Genomic DNA, 20160 nt, shown 5'->3' with positions numbered 1-20160 from the left:
ATCCCATCAATTTCCCCAACACAATTTCCCGACTAATAAGGATTTCCCTCAGTTCCTCCTCCTTACTAGACCCTCTGACCCCTTTTATATCCGGAAGGTTGTTTGTGTCCTCCTTAGTGAATACCGAACCAAAGTACTTGTTCAATTGGTCTGCCATTTCTTTGTTCCCAGTTATGACTTCCCCTGATTCTGACTGTAGGGGACCTACGTTTGTCTTTACTAACCTTTTTCTCTTTACATACCGATAGAAACTTTTGCAATCCGCCTTAATGTTCCCTGCAAGCTTCTTCTCGTACTCCATTTTCCCTGCCCTAATCAAACCCTTTGTCCTCCTCTGCTGAGTTCTAAATTTCTCCCAGACCCCTGGTTCGCTGCTATTTCTGGCCAATTTGTATGCCACTTCCTTGGCTTTAATACTATCCCTGATTTCCCTTGATAGCCATGGTTGAGCCACCTTTCCTTTTTTATTTTTACGCTAGACAGGAATGTACAATTGTTGTAGTTCATCCATGCGGTCTCTAAATGTCTGCCATTGCCCATCCACAGTCAACCCCTTAAGTATCATTCGCCAATCTATCCTAGCCAATTCACGCCTCATACCTTCACAAAGTTACCCTTCTTTAAGTTCTGAACCATGGTCTCTGAATTAACTGTTTCTTTCTCCATCCTAATGCAGAATTCCACCATATTATGGTCACTCTTCCCCAAGGGGCCTCGCACAACGAGATTGCTAATTAATCCTCTCTCATTACACAACACCCAGTCTAAGATGGCCTCCCCCCGAGTTGGTTCCTCGACATATTGGTCTAGAAAACCATCCCTTATGCACTCCAGGAAATCCTCCTCCACCGTATTGCTTCCAATTTGGTTAGCCCAATCGATGTGAATATTAAAGTCACCCATTATAACTGCTGTACCTTTATTGCATGCACCCCTAATTTCCTGTTTGATGCCCTCCCCAATATCACTACTACTGTTTGGAGGTCTGTACACAACTCCCACTAATGTTTTTTGCCCTTTGGTGTTCTGCAGCTCTACCCATATAGATTCCACATCATCCAAGCTAATGTCCTTCCTAACTATTGCATTAATCGCCTCTTTAACCAGCAATGCTACCCCACCTCCTTTTCCTTTTATTCTATCCTTCCTGAATAACCCTGGATGTTGAGTTCCCAGCCCTGATCATCCTGGAGCCACGTCTCTGTAATCCCAATCACGTCATATTTGTTAACATCTATTTGCACAGTTAATTCATCCACCTTATTACGGATACTCCTTGCATTAAGACACAAAGCCTTCAGGCTTGTTTTTTTAACACCCTTTGTCCTTTTAGAATTTTGCTGTACAGTGGCCCTTTTTGTTCTTTGCCTTGGGTTTCTCTGCCCTCCACTTTTCCTCATCTCCTTTCTGTCTTTTCCTTTTGTCTCCTTTTTGTTTCCCTCTGTCTCCCTGCATTGGTTCCCATCCCCCTGCCATATTAGTTTAACTCCTCCCCAACAGCACTAGCAAACACTCCCCCTAGGACATTGGTTCCGGTCCTGCCCAGGTGCAGACCGTCCGGTTCGTACTGGTCCCACCTCCCCCAGAACCGGTTCCAATGCCCCAGGAATTTGAATCCCTCCCTGCTGCACCACTGCTGAAGCCACGTATTCATCTGCGCTATCCTGCGATTCCTACTCTGACGAGCACGTGGCACTGGTAGCAATCCTGAGATTACTACTTTTGAGGTCCTACTTTTAAAATTTAGCTCCTAGCTCCTTAAATTCGTTTTGTCGGACCTCATCCCTTTTTTCACTGATGTCGTTGGTAACAATGTGCACCACGACAACTGGCTGTTCTCCCTCCCTTTTTAGAATGTCCTGCACCCGCTCCGAGACATCCTTGACCCATGCACCAGGGAGGCAACATACCATCCTGGAGTCTCGGTTGCGGCTGCTGAAAAGCCTATCTATTCCCCTTACAATTGAATCCCCTATCACTATCGCTCTCCCACTCTTTTTCCTGCCCTCCTGTGCAACAGAGCCAGCCACGGTGTCATGAACTTGGCTGCTGCTGCCCTCCCCTGATGAGTCATCCCCCTCAACAGTACTCAAAGCAGTGTATCTGTTTTGCAGGGGGATGACCACAGGGGACCCCTGCACTACCTTCCTTGCACTACTCTTCCTGCTGGTCTTCCATTCCCTAGTTGGCTGTGGACCCTTCTCCTGCGGTAAGACCAACTCGCTGCATGTGCTACTCACATCATTCTCAGCATCGTGGATGCTCCAGAGTGAATCCACCCTCAGCTCCAATTCCGCAACGCGGTCCGTCAGGAGCTGGAGGCGGATACACTTCCCGCAGATGTAGTCATCAGGGACACCGGAAGTGTCCGAGTTCCCACATGGTACAGGAGGAGCATATCACGTGACCGAGCTCTCCTGCCATTACTTAACCCTTAGATACACTTAAATTGGCAACAACAATGTTAAAAGTTACTGACTGATATAAAAAAGAAAGAAAAAGAAAAGCTACTCATCAATCACCAGCCAATCACTTACCCCCTTGGCTGTGACGTCACCTTTTGATTTCTTTCTACTTCTTTTTTGCTTTCTCTCCCAACTGGAGCTGTACAAGCCATGCCTCTCTCGACGCTCCCCGGACTGCCCGACTGCTGAGCCTTTCTAGGCCGCTGCCTCTCGCCGACTCCCGCCTCTCTCGACGCTCCCCGGACTGCCCAACTGCTGAGCCTTTCTAGGCCGCTGCCTCTCGCCGACTCCCGCCTCTCTCGACGCTCCCCGGACTGACCGACTGCTGAGCCTTTATAGGCCGCTGCCTCTCGCCTGACATCTCAAAGCACATAATACTCTATTATCATTGGTGGTCCAGGCCCATGTGATCCCAGGTTGCCCACAAGCTCCAGGGTTGCATGGGCCTCTGCTCTGGGCTGCGCATCTAGGCCTTGGATCGGAAGTGATCATTCCTCCTGGACCACCAGGTTCTTTTGTTAAAAAGAATTTGATCGGAGGCATCTGCCCACGGGAACATAACAAAAACAGATTATCTGATCATTATTACATTGCTGTTTGCAGAGTTGGCTGTGTGAAAGTTGGCTGTTGCGATTGCCACATTACAACAGTGACTACACTCCAAAAGTATTTCATTGGCTGTAATGTGCTTTGAGATGTCAGGTAGTCGTGACAGGCATGATATAAATGCAAGTCTTTCTTCATTTCAGTGGACAAAAATAAGTTAAAATTTTGAATTGATTACAGAATGAAAAGCATATTAGCATAGTGTTTTGGAATGACAGGACATGTCCCCAGCCATGGACAAATTTCAACTTGCTGTGGGGAGCGGAGACCAATCGCTTTAGTGTAGATGCAAAAGATAATAGGCCAGAAATTGCGGTCGGAGGCTTCCCGTGGGCAGATGCCTCCGATCAAATTTTTTTTAACAAAAGTACCTGGTGGTCCAGGAGGAATGATCACTTCCGATCCAAGGCCTAGATGCGCAGCCCAGAGCAGAGGCCCATGCAACCCTGGAGCTTGTGGGCAACCTGGGATCACATGGGCCTGGACCATCAATGATAATAGAGTATTCTCATTGATAGTAATAGTGGGTTCCGTTTGTACAAGCTCCAATTACTATCAATGGGAATACCCCCAAAATCACAAACACAATACATAAATTTACAATAAACACCTCACATATTTAAAATTAATTGAAATTGAATTAAATATTTTCGAAAAAAAATTGTTTTTTTGAATTAAAAAAATATTTTAATAAGGCTAACACTAAACATATCTTAATGGACAAGGTTTTTAATATCAACATTAGTGATAAAATTTATCTTTTAAAACTCTTATGCTGGTAAAAGGCCTTACATCTGCTTTTTCCAGGCGTAAGAATTTTAAGGACAGTTGCTGGGCAGGAAGTGGGCAAAGAGCCCAACTCTCCACTCGTGAAGGCCCTTCCCCAGGTTTCGTGCGATCTGTCAACAGAAACTTTGACAGATCGCAATTGCGGGCTTTTGGTGCATGAGCATCGCGTTCCTAAACCCGGATCTTGCGGGGCCTCTTCAGCCACATGCACACATCATACACACCTGAAGAAGATGCAATTTATGGCCCAATGTCCCCGATATTTCCAGGGAGGGAGCAGAGGGAGGATGTGATGGGGACGGGGGAGGTGCAGAGATCCAGCTGAATTTAACGCCTAAAGCTGATTTAAAATGTTGTACTCGGCTTCCCGGCCACAACTACCCAGAATGAGAGGCTGACTGGTTGTTGGGCGGATATTGTCCTGGATGATCAAATTAAATGGGAGAAATGATCTTCCTTATCTGTTACTGTCTTGTGATCCTCACAGTATGCTATCAGTCTTGCCTCACCTCATCCAATTTGATGTTGATTCATCCTTCGCATCAATGTATTCAAAATCCTTGTTGGATTTACTGATCTGCAGAAAGGTTTTTTGATAAAGACTGGATTAATAAAAATTTTAAAAACAATGTTATCTTTATTTTAGCCTGTGATCAGCCTTAGCAAGAATTGCAAGATTGTTGTACAGTTGCCCACTACTTCTTTTAGTATTAACTGACCATCCCCTTACCTGTTTTCTGTGATTATACCATTGCATCAGGGTGCTCTGATCAGCAAAATTGCTTGGACGGAAATGTTGTGGCATAGGACCTACAAAAATAGAATTGAGCTGAACATTTTTTGGCATCATTGTACAGTCGGGAAAGGTCCCTGAATTACTGTATTGTCAGAGCGCCCCAGATTTGTATTTGGCAAATACAGTTCAATGCATTCTGAAACTAGGACTCTTCTCTGTCCATAAATACAATGACAGCAGGCTCTGGGAATCTCCTGGAACTGCTTTAATAGAATACCTGAATTAGAACAGCAGGACTGGATCAATCAGACTATGAACAATGTACAAGGGACTGGAATGTAGGCTCATTCTTAGTTGACCTTGGCTCCAGCTCAAAGTCATTGGATTAAAATGATAACAGCTACAAGGTCATCCATTACCAAGAGTCTCTGTTCCTCAAACACAGGAGTGGGGAATCAATGTAAGAATGCAATTGACATAGGCCTAGAAATTGGATTAGGCCTGAAAATGGCCGATGGCAGAGCGAAGCGTGATGTGCCTGTTGAAAGTAGTGCAGACAGCCTCTAAAATTCATGCTGCCTCATTATAATGATTGTAGCACTTATCTGAGGGCTAAACATGCTGCTGATTGGCCAGCAGACAACACATGATATTGGCCCCCCTGTTCAGGACTAAGCCAGTGAAGTTTGGGCTTGGCTCCCTGCACTAATAAAAGGGGAAGTGCTTTGTTGCAGAGACACCTCATTGTCATTGTGGAGAAAGCCATGGCCAAACAGCCAAGAGAAACAGTAAGGAGATTTTCTGAGGCTGCAGGTTCGGTTGCAGGAGGCGGCAGAGTTCTGTGACCACTTCCTCGGTGAAGCCAAGCCTCCTAATACTCTGCTCCTGCTTAAGCACAGGTAGGAGAAGTGATCTTGGATGACCCTAAGTGGGTAAGGCCTCTTGCCGAGAGCTCTCCTGCCTCTCCCTCTGCGAGCACCTTATCCTCTTCTTTGCTGCCTCTGCGCCATTTCCCTGTCATACCCGAGCGCCAGGGGGAATGCAAGTAGAGACCCCATGACTGGGAGCAATTGGTGTGACCAGAAGCCTTTAAATGAGAAACAAGGCGTTCTCCACTTGCAGCAACACTGCCTGTCACCTCAACAACTTTAAATAACTATGGAAAGCTCCAAACAGTTGCAGACACAGTGACAGAGCCAGGACAATCAAACAGCAAGTCAGCTGCAAGTTGTTGATGATCTTTAAATACCACTGCTGGGGGTCCTTATTGCTGCTGAACACATGGTCAGCTGGTCGTGATGAGGAGAGGGCGCAAAATGGAGCGGCAACGTTGACAATGACAGATATTGCATCAAATCAGCGTTCCTCACTCAATGATGTCATGATCTGCCTCATCTAAATATCTGGAGTGAGCACAGTCAACGGCAACACCACCGACCTCCTGAAAATGGCGGCACCTGCAGGACCCAGTGGAAGCGAGGCAGCGGCCATTTGTTCAACATAAACCGACCTTAATGACCAGCACGAGAACTCTGAATTTCACTGCCACAGAGTTTGGACATAGCAGCTTGAAGGGATTTTTGTCTCTGTGGTGAGTGCGATTTTTCCCTCAGCACTGACACTATCAGCCCTGGGGAAGGTGCTGTTAACTTTGATACACCTTTGGTCTCAGTGGGAAGAATTGCAACTGTATCCCCTGTGGGGGTGTTTGGTGGGTTTCAGTCAGTTAGAGACAGATTTGCTTTCTCCCTTCCTGATGGTGGTGATTCATGTTTAGTTCCATGGCTGCTGCCAACCCTAAAATAAACACACCCGGTAATCCATTCTTCATTTGTGAACATTTCCATGTGTTGGCAGGCTTGTTAAACACAAGAGGCATCACAACATAGACTAATTCTATCTTCACTTGCTGGCGACTTACCAATAGGACTCACTGAGTAGCAACAAAGAATGGGAACCTTGGATAATTTATAGAAAATAAATTCAAATAGGTACAACTTTTATTTTATAAAATAGGGACCTGGATGGTCACTTACCGCCCATGCATATCCACTGACAGCAGCTGTTTCTTCATTTGATACTACTCCTTCATAGGGTCCAAAGTGCATGCCCTTGGGAATAACCTGCCCTTCATTCCATACACCAAGACCAGCTTTTCGAATTTTTGAGGTCGCTATGCTGAGACCGTCCGGAATAGTTAAACGTGCTCTGTCTGGCTGACTGGATTCGACCATTGTATCCTTTATGAACACTGGAGGACCATGCACAGGACATTCTTCAATAAAAAATGTCTCGCAATCTTCACAAACTAACATAAAATACAAATTAAAGATGGTTCAGTGTCTCAGTTCATTGTTCAGTGATCATTGAAGTGAAGGGGTCTAGTACTGAGGAAGGATAGATTATCTATCGTAGATATGAACTTCCTCATTTTTTGATTGCAATTTAGTCTGCTCATACAGGTACAATATTTCCGTGATCTATCAGCTGAGGAAAACAATTGGGGCATCTTCCCTCTATAAAAATTACACCCACGATCTTCCCTCACTCTGTTGTATACAAGGGCTTGTTCTGAGTGACATATCTGGTTCTTTACTCCAAGAAGGCAGCACTGCCCTCAATTAACAAGAGCAATGCAAAAACTAGCAACAATATCTCCAAGCTGTGCCACACCAGATAAGATTAGGAGTGGGCAGGAAGGTAATTTTTCACAAGGAGGCTGAATTATTTCCTGTAGCTTTAGCGTCCTCATTCTTTGAATTAATTTCAACCTGCATATCCAGTTAGCAAAGTCCCTCTAAACCATCAGGCAAATCACTCTTGGGGACACTGCCACTTCTCAAATTTGACCTTTCAGTTATGTCTTTCAAATCTCTCCACACGCCTTCAAAACTATGCTGCTTCCCAACTTAATTCTGGCTGTATTGTTAACTCTTTGGAGATGGTCATTGCTTGCATTTCATAAGTTTGAATGTTGGCTGCCACTTGTCAGCCCGAGCTTGGATGTTGTCCAGGTCCTGCTGTAGGCTGGCATAGGATGCTTCACAACCTTAGACAAGGAGCTGTCTATAATCAGGAGCCAATAGTTTATTATTACTGAACGTCCCATTCTATTTTATTACAACATTCCAGAATTATCATCAATAGTTTGGGATCATATTTGTGATTGTTCTTTTTCATTAAGGAAAAACAATCGGTGCCTGTTTGTGGGCAAACACAGGCCTGCACTCCTGTCCCACCACTCTGACATGCTGTGTTGCTCCACCAATCCCCTGGCCTATCAAGACACTGTGTCATCTCATCAAAACACCCAATAAATTATTCCTGCCCTGAGGAAATGGATAAGTTACTTTACACATACACAGGTAATCATCGTCACAAAGTTCCCTTTCTTCAGTGTAAACTTTTCTCTCTTTATTTCTTAAACCATATCTTCTGCTTTCAGTCTCTTTGGTTGTTTCTTCATTTGCTGAACCCAAAATCTTTCCAGTGCAGAAAACTGTGGAATAAATTGAAAAGATCACAAACAAAAATTCAACCAATTAATTGTAATATTCTTGCATGTAAGGTTTGTTTTTTGTTGAACAGGAGATGCTGAAGTTATTTACATAATAATGCAAGACATTGTGTTAATATGATTTTAATGACTGCTGTATTAATCATGTTATCAACATAGAGCATCTCTTCCTCATTAAAACACCCTCAATTATTCAAAATAAAAATACTTTACTGAAATGCTTTATTCTGGTACAAATACCTTTATTGGATTCACTACGAGCTTTACTTTCACAAACCAAGGTACTAGTTTCTCTGTTGATCTTTTTAACTGAAACTGTCTCTTCCAAAGCTGAGGCTGTGTCCTCAGTGAAGCCCCTGAAACCTTCACCTTTATTCTCTTCTGAATGAGGCGCCATCTGCGATCGGGCTTTTTGGTTCTGAAATGGAGAATGTGATGTAAAACTTTACCTCACAGCTCCTGAATTAGAGAATAGCCGCCTCAAGACTGACTGTATTACCAAAGGGATTATGCACAAGGTAACATTTCTGGGCTGGATTTTCGGTTATCTATAGCCTCAGTTAGTGGCCAAAGGGGTTGTTAATGCGAGCGTTAAGAGTTTAGCATCTGGGTGCGCAGCTTTTAGTGCCCCGACGTCAAATTCGTTAGATGCTCTCCGGGGGCGCAAACCATTAGTGCCTGCCTGCTGACGATCACTCCAATCATGACATGTTCTTGGTACAACGTGCACGCTTACACCCCAATCAGTAAATTCAGTGCATGCATCTCATTGAGTGCCCGGCAATAACAATGTCTGGAAAAACAGTCGGTCCAGACTCACAGAGTCGTTAACTGGCGGCTACTTAAACAAATGAGGAAGCGCTTCCCTCAGAAGACACAGTCAGTGCAAGGTTTACACAGAGCACGGTGCATGAGGCTTGTAGTTTGCAGCAGCCGACAGACATAACGGCAGAGGGTGAAATCAAGTGATTTTGAAAATATTAATGGGTGCATTACTATGCCACACCTTTAGGGATCGGCTTTTCCCAGGATCTGATTTGCAGTTCTGCGCTTGCGCAATGGGTCTGCAAGATGTACAGTCCAAACTTTCGTTATCGCCCCCCCCAGCTCTGGTGTGCAATGGCTGATTTATCGCCCCTGTCAGCTCTGGAATGATTCTGTCGAATTTCTGGGCAACAAACAAACATTTTCTAGGCGTTAAAAGTAACGCAAAAAAGGCGTTTCCAATTTCTCCCCCTTGTCTAATGTTTATCTCCATAAGTTCTTGTAGCGTATTTCTGAAACAAAGCTACCCGACTACCATTGGAGAAAAGCAGTCACTCCCCAGTGTAGAACTGAGCAACACATATCAGAAAGTTTCCATGTTTGATACTGTACTTCTGTGTTGCGTTCTCTGATCTTATGTTCTTAAAAACAGTGGAGGTTGAAAGAGACTTGGGAGTTCAGGTAAATACATTATTAATTTGTCATGAACAGTTACAGAAAATAATTAAAAAGGCAAATGGAATCCTGGCCTTTATCTCGAGGACCAGAATTCAAGGGGGTTGAAGTTACGCTGCAGCTGTACAGAACCCTGGTTAAATCATATCTGGATTGCTGTGAGCAGTTCTGGGCACCACACCTTAGGAAGGATATATTGGCCTTGGAAGCTGTGTAGTGTAGGTTTACCAGAATGATACCCGGACTTCAAGGGTTAAGTTATGAGGAGAGATTACACAAATTAGGGTTGTATTCCCTAGAATTTAGAAGGTTAAGGGGTGATATGATTGACGTTTTCAAGGTATTAAGGGGAATACTTAGGGTAGATAGAAAGAAACTAGGATTCTGAGACTGGGGTGCATAGTCTAAAAATTAGAGCCAGACCTTTCAGAAGTGAAATTAGGAAAGACTTATTCACACGAAGGATGGTAGAAGTTTGGAGCTCTCTTCCGCAAAGGGCTATTGATGCTAGATCAGTTGTTAATTTTGCATTAGAGATTGCTGGCATTTTGTTAGTTAAAGGTATTAAGGGATAGGGGCCAAAAGACTGGTATACGAAGACAGGTCATGGATCAGCCATGGTCTCATAGAAACATAGAAACATAGAAAATAGGTGCAGGAGTAGGCCATTCGGCCCTTCTAGCCTGCACCGCCATTCAATGAGTTCATGGCTGAACATGCAACTTCAGTACCCCATTCCTGATTTCTCACCATACCCCTTGATTCCCCTAGTAGTAAGGGCTTCATCTAACTCCTTTTTGAATATATTTAGTGAATTGGCCTCAACAACTTTCTGTGGTAGAGAATTCCACAGGTTCACCACTCTCTGGGTGAAGAAATTCCTCCTCATCTCAGTCCTAAATGACTTCCCCCTTATCCTTAGACTGTGTCCCCTGGTTCTGGACTTCCCCAACATTGGGAACATTCTTCCTGCATCTAACCTGTCTAACCCCGTCAGAATTTTAAACGTTTCTATGAGGTCCCCTCTCATTCTCCTGAACTCCAGTGAATACAAGCCCAGTTGATCCAGTCTTTCTTGATAGGTCAGTCCCGCCATTCCGGGAATCAGTCTGGTGAACCTTCGCTGCACTCCCTCAATAGCAAGAATGTCCTTCCTCAGGTTAGGAGACCAAAACTGTACACAATACTCCAGGTGTGGCCTCACCAAGGCCCTGTAAAATTGCAGCAACACCTCCCTGCCCCTGTACTCAAATCCCCTCGCTATGAAGGCCAACATGCCATTTGCTTTCCTAACCGCCTGCTGTACCTGCATGCCAACCTTCAATGACTGATGTACCATGACACCCATATCTCTTTGCACCTCCCCTTTTCCTAATCTGTCACCATTCAGATAATAGTCTGTCTCTCTGTTTTTACCACCAAAGTGGATAACCTCACATTTATCCACATTATACTTCATCTGCCATGCATTTGCCCACTCACCTAACCTATCCAAGTCGTTCTGCAGCCTCATAGCATCATCCTCGCAGCTCACACTGCCACCCAACTTAGTGTCATCCGCAAATTTGGAGATACTACATTTAATCCCCTCGTCTAAATCATTAATATACAGTGTAAACAGCTGGGGCCCCAGCACAGAACCTTGCGGTACCCCACTAGTCACTGCCTGCCATTCTGAAAAGTCCCCATTTACTCCTACTCTTTGCTTCCTGTCTGACAACCAGTTCTCAATCCATGTCAGCACACTACCCCCAATCCCATGTGCTTTAACTTTGCACATTAATCTCTTGTGTGGGACCTTGTCGAAAGCCTTCTGAAAGTCCAAATATACCACATCAACTGGTTCTCCCTTGTCCACTTTACTGGAAACATCCTCAAAAAATTCCAGAAGATTTGTCAAGCATGATTTCCCTTTCAGAAATCCATGCTGACTTGGACCTATCATATTACCTCTTTCCAAATGCACTGCTATGACATCCTTAATAATTGATTCCATCATTTTACCCACTACCGATGTCAGGCTGACCGGTCTATAATTCCCTGTTTTCTCTCTCCCTCCTTTTTTAAAAAGTGGGGTTACATTGGCTACCCTCCACTCTATAGGAACTGATCCAGAGTCAATGGAATGTTGGAAAATGACTGTCAATGCATCCACTATTTCCAAGGCCACCTCCTTAAGTACTCTGGGATGCAGTCCATCAGGCCCTGGGGATTTATCATTGAATAGAGGAACAGCATCGAGGGGCTCAATGGCCTACTCTTGCTCCTATATTGCTAAGCAATTATATACGGTGCCCACAAAGCTATGTGCGTGCAGTCGATGGTACCCTGTGCCATGGGGAAATCCGCTCTTGTGGCAAAGTCACATGCACACTCCATCTGCTTCTCTCTAGTCAGAGAGTTGTTAACCTATGGAATTGCCTGCCGCAGAGAGTTGTTGATGCCAGTTCATTGGATATATTCAAGATGGAGTTAGATATGGCCCTTACGGCTCAGGGGATCAAGGGGTATGGAGAGAAAGCAGCAAAGAGGTCCTGAGGGAATGATCAGCCATGATCTTATCGAATGGCGGTGCAGGCTCAAAGGGTTGAATGGCCTACTCCTGCACCTATTTTCTATGTTTCTATGTTTAAGACAATGAAGTCCCCTTTCCTGCCATTAAGTGCTTCTGTCACCTCTCTTATGCAGCAGTGGACAGCGAACTGTGACATGTTACAGATGTCACCTGCTCAAGCCTGGGAGGTTCCTGACACTAAAAGTGAGGGCCATGGTCACCTGCACATCCACTGGTAATGCTGTCCTTGCCCTGGAGTGAGGCTGCAGCTCTGGTTGTAAGAGGTGGAAGAGATCTGTGAGAACCTCCTTCATAAATTGCAGATGCAATTGACACTGCTCCTGGCTCAGGTTGAGGTAATAATATTTCACTCGGAAGGCCCGAGGTGGGTACAGCCACCTGCTGAGAGCTCTCCCTCTGTGAGCAGCTTGTTCTCTTCTTCGCTGCATCTGCTCCATCTCACTGTCATGTGGCAGGGGGATGACAACTACAGCACCCATGACTGGGAGAAAGTGGTCTGACCAGCACCCTTGATTTCAGAAGCAAAGCCTTCTCCAATTGCAACTGAACAACTTTGAAAAATGCTCCAATCAGTTCGACAAACTTACACCAGGCAGTAGAAATCAAAAAGCTAGTTACTTGAAAGTTGTTGATGATCCCTTTAAATATTGCTGGTGGGGAATCCTTCCTGCTGCTGAACGCATGTTTAGCTGTGCGAGGTTAAGAGAGGGAGATAGCTTCAGTGAAGGTGACGAAAATAGCAGTGTGGCATCAAATCAGCATCACATGGCGCATCCTCCTCCGTTTCGGCTGCCCCCAAAAGTTTGTCCCCATCCTCCGCCTGCTCCAGGACGACATGCAAGTCGTGATCCTGACCAACGGATCCACCACAGACCCAATAAATGTCCGGACCAGGGTGAAGCACAGATGCGTCATCGCGCCAACGCTCTTCTCGATCTTCCTTGCTGCAATAATCCATCTCATGCTCAACAAGCTCCCCGCTGGAGTGGAACTAAATGATGGAACCAATGGGAACCTGTTCAAACTTGGTCGCCTCTAGGCTAGATCCAAGGTCGTCCCATTCTCTGTCATCAGACTACAGTAAGCAGACGACACTTGCGTCTATGCACATTCAGAGGCTGAACTCCAAGCCATTGCCAACATCTCCACCGAGGCGTACAAAAGCTTGGGCCTTACACTAAACATCCGTGAGACAAAGGTCCTCCACCAACCTGACCCTGCCACACAGCACTGCCCCTCGGTCATCAAAATCAATGTCGTGGCCTTGCACAACGTGGACCATTTTCCATACCTCGGAAGCCGATTATCAGCAAGGTCAGACATAGACAACGAGGTCCAACACCGCCTCCAGTGTGCCAGTGCAGCCTTCGGTTGCCTGAGGAAGCGAGTGTTCAAAAACCAGGACCTCAAATCTGGCACCAGGCTTAAGGTCTACAGGGCTGAAGTGATACCCATCCTCCTATATGGCTTAGAGATGTGGACCATGTACAGTTGACACCTCAAAGCACTGGAGAAATATCACCAGGCTGCTTCCACAAGATCCTGCAAATCCACTGGGAGGATAGATGCATCAATATCAGTCTTCTCGATCAGGCCAACATCCCCAGCATCGAAGCACTGACCACACTCGACCAGCTCCATTGGGTGGGCCATATCATCCACATGTCCGGCACGAGATTCCCAAAGCAAGCGCTCTATTCGGAACTCCTACACAGCAGATGAGCCCCAGGTGGGCAGAGGAAACATTTTAGGGACACCCTTAAAGCCTCCCTGATAAAGTGTAACATCCCCACCGAAACCTGGGAATCCCTGGCCCAAGACCGCCCTAAGTGGGGGAAGAGCATCTGGGAGGGTGCTGAGCACTTCGAGTCTCATCGCCAAGAGCATGCAGAAAACAAGCGCAGGCAGTGGAAGGAGCGTGTGGCAAACCAGACTCCCCACCCACCCGTTCCCTCAACCACTGTCTGTCCCACCTGTGACAGAGACTATAATTCCGTATTGCACTGTACAGTCACTTGAGAACTCACTTTTAGAGTGGAAGCAAGTCTTCCTCGACTTCGAAGGACTGCCTATAATGATGAGAATATCTACCAGTTTGTTTCCATCTCGACATTAGTCTGATAGTTTCTATTCACACTGAATTACCTTTCTGGTATTCCCTTTCTTAGGCTTCTTGGCATCTTCATTCTTCAAGGAAGGCTTAAGCATTCTCACCGCTTTAAAAAAAAAGTAATGTCAGTGCCTATTTAGATAATCTCAGAATTAAGTTTATTTATGTTAACAGAATGACAATTCTAAAAATATCTTGCGCATTCCAGGCTAAAGAAGAATCAACACATTATGCTGATGAAATTAAAAAAAAGAAAACTTGCATTAAGTATATATTTCAGTCAGGAAAAGTATCAGACAATTTACTTTTATATCCAGCTCTCCAAAACTTCAAAGTAACAGCTTCCTGACAGCAAATATGTACAAATTGCTGGGCAAAGTGGTCATAATCAGGATTTTAAAACACACTTAATATTTTAACAAAGAAAACACATTCAATTTACGTGGTGGGTATTTCACAAGAACTGTAGGCGTCCAGTCCTCATCTGAATCACTTGATTCATACACACAGGGTTGGCGTCCCCTGCTACGTCTCGACATGAATGCTGGTTTTGGTACATTCAATCCTGTGAAAATTAAAATATTGCAATTATCTACAGCTGATCATTGCTTATTTCATTTGGCTTAACTTCCTGAACTTAGTCAGCCCAGACTGATCAGATGAAAAGGAGCTTTTATGTTATGCTGCGGTGCTGGGAGCACAGCACTCAGGCCCAGGATCTCAGTGAGTCTTCTTCTCAGTTTTTCTATAGTATTATATCACTGATCCCTATTGCACCCATTGGAGAGTCCAAAGGAAGGAGATTTACATTTGTGACAGCTGATGATCACTTTGAGGACCAAGAGAATGACAGGCTAGTGATTGCCTCTGAGATCCTGAATTTACTTCCCTTATCTAATATTTATTGTTTTTATTCATGATTTAGTATATAATGATAATAATTTAGTAGTTTAGCACAACGAATGGGGGGAAAGCCACACTGCATTTTTGTTCCCTTTAAAAATCTTGACTGGTCGCTATCCAATCACTATTTTCCTTCCAGTTTTATTCATTTCTACATAAAGTAAAATAGAACAGTACCCTTCTCTCCACCGCTGTTGGTTTAACACAATAACTCTGTTTTTGCTAACTCCAGTGACAGTGTCACTTTGACGTTCACTGTATTTACAATATCATTGTACAATGTGCTTATGATGCCACTACATATAGCAAACCTTTTTTCATTGATGGCATCTGGGTGTCGCTGACAAGGCCCGCATGTGTTGCCCTTCAGAAGGTGGGGGTGAGCTGCCATTTCAGAGAGCAGTTCAGAGTCAACCACATTGCTGTGGGTCTGGAATCACATATAGGCCAGACCAGGTAAGGACAACAGATTTCCTTCCCTGAAGGGCATTAATGAACCAGATGGGTGTTTATGACAATTCGCTAGATTCATGGTCACTGTTACTGACACTATCTTTTTAATCCAGATTTATTTAATTCACTGAATTTAAATTCCACAGCTACCAATATGTGATTTGACTTCAAGTCCCTGAATCATTAGTCCCGGCTTCTCGATTACTGCTCCAGTAACAGAACCGTTATGTTATCATGACCCTAACCAGGTCAATCTTTCCCTTTGTGTATGGGAGCATTGAGTTGTAGGCCATGGGGCCGAAATTCAGGGTCTCAAAGAGACCCGTTAATGCGTGTTTGTGACGGCCATTCCTAAAAATCGAATGTCTGCTGCTTTGGGGTCAACAGGCCGTCCCAATCAAAATTCAGGTCGGGTTTTTTTTTCCTGGACCCCTTTCTGCCCAAGGAGATGAACCTCCCAATTAAAATCAGATAAATACTTACCTATCCATTTTTAGCTCGATCCAGTGATCCCCCGCCACACGGTGGCCCGGTGCCCCCAACAGGTTTTTCTGGGCAGCGTGGCTGCTCTTAATTGGGAGGGCCCACTGCCACAGCCGCAATGGAAGATTTTTGCTGGCCGACTTCCCAATCGGCTGGTAAAATACTGGCCTGGTTTCGACCAATGGGCAGCCTGGCACTCCCTCTTAACTTATAACTTATTTGGTAAAACGTACTAACAATGGAACAGGATCATAAAGACCAGAAAGACTCATGTCCGATGACTGGTCTGTGCAGTTAGCTCATCTCAGCCATTGTGACAACAGAATTGTTCTAAGTAGCCTCATTCAAGTTGACAAGAGGTAAAAATATCAGTCAGCAATTTCACTCTTGGTCACTATCCAGTTTTTCTGCTGAAAAATACACATGTGCTCGTCAGATGAAGGCCGGTTCAGGATCAGCTTTGCTGTTCACGTCGCAAGCCTACTAACACTCAGACAGGATTTTTTTGCTTTAGCACTCCCGACCCTCACAAGCAGCGCATATTGGGAAATTCTGACCCTCGGCCTGTAATTTCACAGCCATTCATTTAATCTTCAGAGTATCACAGGCGATGAATACTGAATTTCCTGATATGCTTTCCTAATGTGTGCCAGATGGTGAAATGGAAAACCCAGCCCAAATGTCTGACCTCATCTGAGAATATCCACTTGAGTGTAATATTGGAAGCAATGTATGCCAGTACGTACCAAAGGTTTCAGGAGAGGAAGGGAAAATGTGGAAAGGATGAAAAAAAAAAGATTTTGTACAAACCTATTGCAAGCATGGCTTCATAGTTCCGCTTCATATTCTTATAACGGATTTTTTCCCATTCACATAGCTCTGCCCATTCATCTTTGGAAAAATGAATGACAATGTCTTTAAACATGTTTATCATCTGAAAAAGAAATGAATGTGATTCCTGATACATCTAGGCATTAAAATCTGTCATCTGCACAATCTACAGTTCTACAAATATTGGTTTAGCTTCTCTGTCAGATTTGCCATTCTTTATAGGAATACCCTCTATGTGACTAGAATGGGCTGGTACTAATCGCTGGTAGAAAATCATATAAAAGATAGCCTCCCTACAAAACACTTCAATGTCATGATGGTGGGGTTGTTGTCCATATGATCTTTGTACTATAGCGCACTAAAAATAAAGCTGGACAAGCACAAGTGTTGGTTTATTTTACCCAGAAACCTACCTGGTATAGAAGGATATTCTACGCTTCTTTCATGCAAGGCTCTGAGGAAATAACTGAGTAGAGGCTGTCTCATGGACTAACAGGACTCTTCAGTAGTCATCATCAAAAGGGAAGCATCTGTCACCAGCTACATTTGAGAAGGAAGTGGCTAGAGCAGAAATCATTAGAGAAGATTTTGTTTCTCCAACCATCTCCAATTCAAGAGCAGAGGCTTAGCCCACCTCTATCAGCTGGGACTGTGGAGAGACCACTGGCAACACAGGTTCTGATGAAGGGGTATCACAACAAGAACAAAAACCTGTATTTAAATAGTTCCTTTAACGTAGTAAAATATCCCAAGGACAGGAGCAACATGAATCAACATTTTACTCTAAGCCACATAAGCAGATATGAAAGAAAGGCAGACTTGGATTTATATAGCGCCTTGCACGTCCACCGGATGGCTCAAAGCGCTTTACAGCGAATGAAGTATTTTTGGAGTATAGTCACTGTTGTAATGAGGGCAGAGCTCAGTCAAAGAGGTAGGTTTTAAGGAGCGTGTTTAAAGGAGGAAAGAGAAGTAGAGCAGCGGAGAGGTTTAGGAAAGGAATTCCAGAGCTAAGGGTCTTGGCAGATGAAAGGTATGGCCGCCAATGGAAGTGTCATGTATCCTACATGGTTACTGCTTGTACTATTGCTAGGTGTGCCACCAGAGGGCACCACAGTGGGAGACTTGCAGGGTACCTGTACAGATGTGCCAGGCCTAGTATAAAAGGTAGGCCACCAGGTATGATCCTCACTCTGGAGTTATCAATAAAGCACTAAGGTCATTACAGTTCAAGTACAACACATTGCCTCGTGGAGTCATTATCAGAGCATCCAATGACATAATTGGTGATGAGATTACGATCCTTCACGTGAAAATGGCTACCCTTGGTACGTTGCAGCAGTTCGCCGATGGTGTTGATTGGGACAACTTTGTGGAGAGGTTCGACTATTTCTTCACAGCAAATGACCTGGCAAGCAACAATATGGCCACAGTGGCAGCTAAGCGCAGAGCTATCCTGGTAACCACTGTCGATGGCCTCGTCAGGGACTTGCTGGCACCAGCGAAGACAACGATCAAGGCATACGAGGAGCTGGTAACTCTGATCCAAGAACAATTCAAGCCCAAAGGGAGCATCCTCATAGCCAGACACTGGTTTTACACCCGACGGCCCAAAGGCTAGGAAATTGCGAAATATGCTGCAGACCTCAGGATGCTGGCAGTACCGTATGATTTCAGCGACCACCTCACCAAAGCTGCAGGATATCTTTGTCATTGGAATCGGCCATGTGGGCCTTCTTCATAAGCTACTGTCTGTGGATACCACAGTCACACTGCAGAAGGCCATCTCTGTGAGCCAGGCATTCATGACCTCGACCTGCGACTCTAGGCAGATGACTCATTCTCAGGACTCAACCTCAGCAGGTACTGTGCACAGAGTGGTGCCTTTTAGAGGCTGGACAGTAGAACATGAACCTTCTCAGGGAAGAGAGAACAGGCCCCCGGGTCCCTTAACTCAGAGTCCGCCGAGGGGGGCTAACCGAGTAGCTCCATGCTGGCATTGCAGAGGGAATCACAGGGCTCACGAGTGCCGCTTTAAAGATTGTGTGTGTAAAGGCTGCAGCACAAAGGGCCACCTCCAGCGAATGTGTAAAATAAATATAACTCACTGTGTTGATGAAGAAGAGTCTGCAGATGACTAAGAATCCAAAGGCAGCTCAGCCCCATGATGAGGTATATGGCTTGTTTACCTGCACCACCGAGTGTTCCCCATGGAGGATGGAAGTCGAGATAAATGGTGTTCCAGTCTTCATGGAAGTGGACACGGGGGCGAGCCAGTCAGGAATGAATCAAGAAGCCTTTGAGAGGCTATGGGACAACTGAATGACCCAAATTGGCCCCGGTTCAGGCAAAGCTGCGCACTACACCAATGAACTTATCTCAGTCATTGGTAGCGCGGATGTAAAGGTACTCCATGATGGCGCGGTGCACAAGTTACCCCTGTGGACTGTTGCAGGTGATGGACCAACGCTACTTGGAAGAAGGTGGATGGAGAAGATCCATTGGAGTTGGGAAGATTTCACCCCTCCAGTGATCGACATCCTCCATGCTCAGAGGCAAAGCAAGTCCTCACCTGAGGGTGGACCCGGCACCAGAGAGCAGACCAGCACAGCACATGAGGCACAGACCGCCCAGCATGACCTGCGTGGAGATGATCCAGCTGAGACGACCCGAACGCACCTTCCAGGCTCCTGTGGCAGGACTCTGGAGGAAGAAATTCGGATCTAAAGGCGACTTCCCAGCTTCGTTGGCAGACCCCGGGGAGAAGAGGATCACCACAGTCGACATCGTGGATGGAGGAAAGATGGTGCCCAAACCACGAGGTGATGCGCTGAAGAAAAAGATGGCAGTGGCCAGACCACGTGGCACCAAACAGAGAAGAGGATTGGGGTAAAGATAACAAGGCTCTCTTAAAGGAGGCCTGCAATCCACCAAACTGAAAGCGACAGCTCCACATTCTCAATCAATGTAAGAGCAACTGTGAGTTAGATGTAAAATGTGGAATTGATGATCAGAGTTGTGTACATGCAATCAGCAAAGAAAAGTCGTGTGATCACGATCGGAGCTACAGGTTACTTACAATGAGTAATGAAACATTGTGCGAAGTCGGATTTCAACTGCATTCAGTCAATGCAGCGGGCAGACAAGCATCGGGAACACACAGGTCCAGCGAGCTACCCAATGTCCCTGGGATCAGAGTTATGCACCATGGAGTGTGGCCACAAGCAGCCAATACATACAAGCTGCAGAGCA

General features: G+C 45.2%; 1 protein-coding gene across 1 annotated transcript in view; it reads right to left on the bottom strand.

The window, feature by feature from the left end:
• LOC139241074 (histone-lysine N-methyltransferase PRDM9-like) overlaps positions 1-18622 on the bottom strand; it is an 81276-nt gene extending 62654 nt beyond the window's left edge. The window contains exons 1-8 of the mRNA XM_070869766.1: positions 18317-18622; positions 16888-17011; positions 14681-14803; positions 14274-14344; positions 8354-8531; positions 7958-8095; positions 6633-6904; positions 4370-4437 (exon numbers count right to left, since the gene is read on the bottom strand). Coding sequence (XP_070725867.1) covers positions 4370-4437; positions 6633-6904; positions 7958-8095; positions 8354-8531; positions 14274-14344; positions 14681-14803; positions 16888-17011; positions 18317-18622 — 1280 coding nt within the window. The remainder of the gene's footprint in view (positions 1-4369; positions 4438-6632; positions 6905-7957; positions 8096-8353; positions 8532-14273; positions 14345-14680; positions 14804-16887; positions 17012-18316) is intronic.
• Between the last annotated feature and the right edge of the window lie 1538 nt (positions 18623-20160).

This window comes from Pristiophorus japonicus, chromosome Y, assembly GCF_044704955.1.
Source record: "Pristiophorus japonicus isolate sPriJap1 chromosome Y, sPriJap1.hap1, whole genome shotgun sequence".
In the NCBI taxonomy this organism is placed as follows: domain Eukaryota; kingdom Metazoa; phylum Chordata; class Chondrichthyes; family Pristiophoridae; genus Pristiophorus; species Pristiophorus japonicus.
This window is presented reverse-complemented; position numbering and strand designations above follow the sequence as displayed.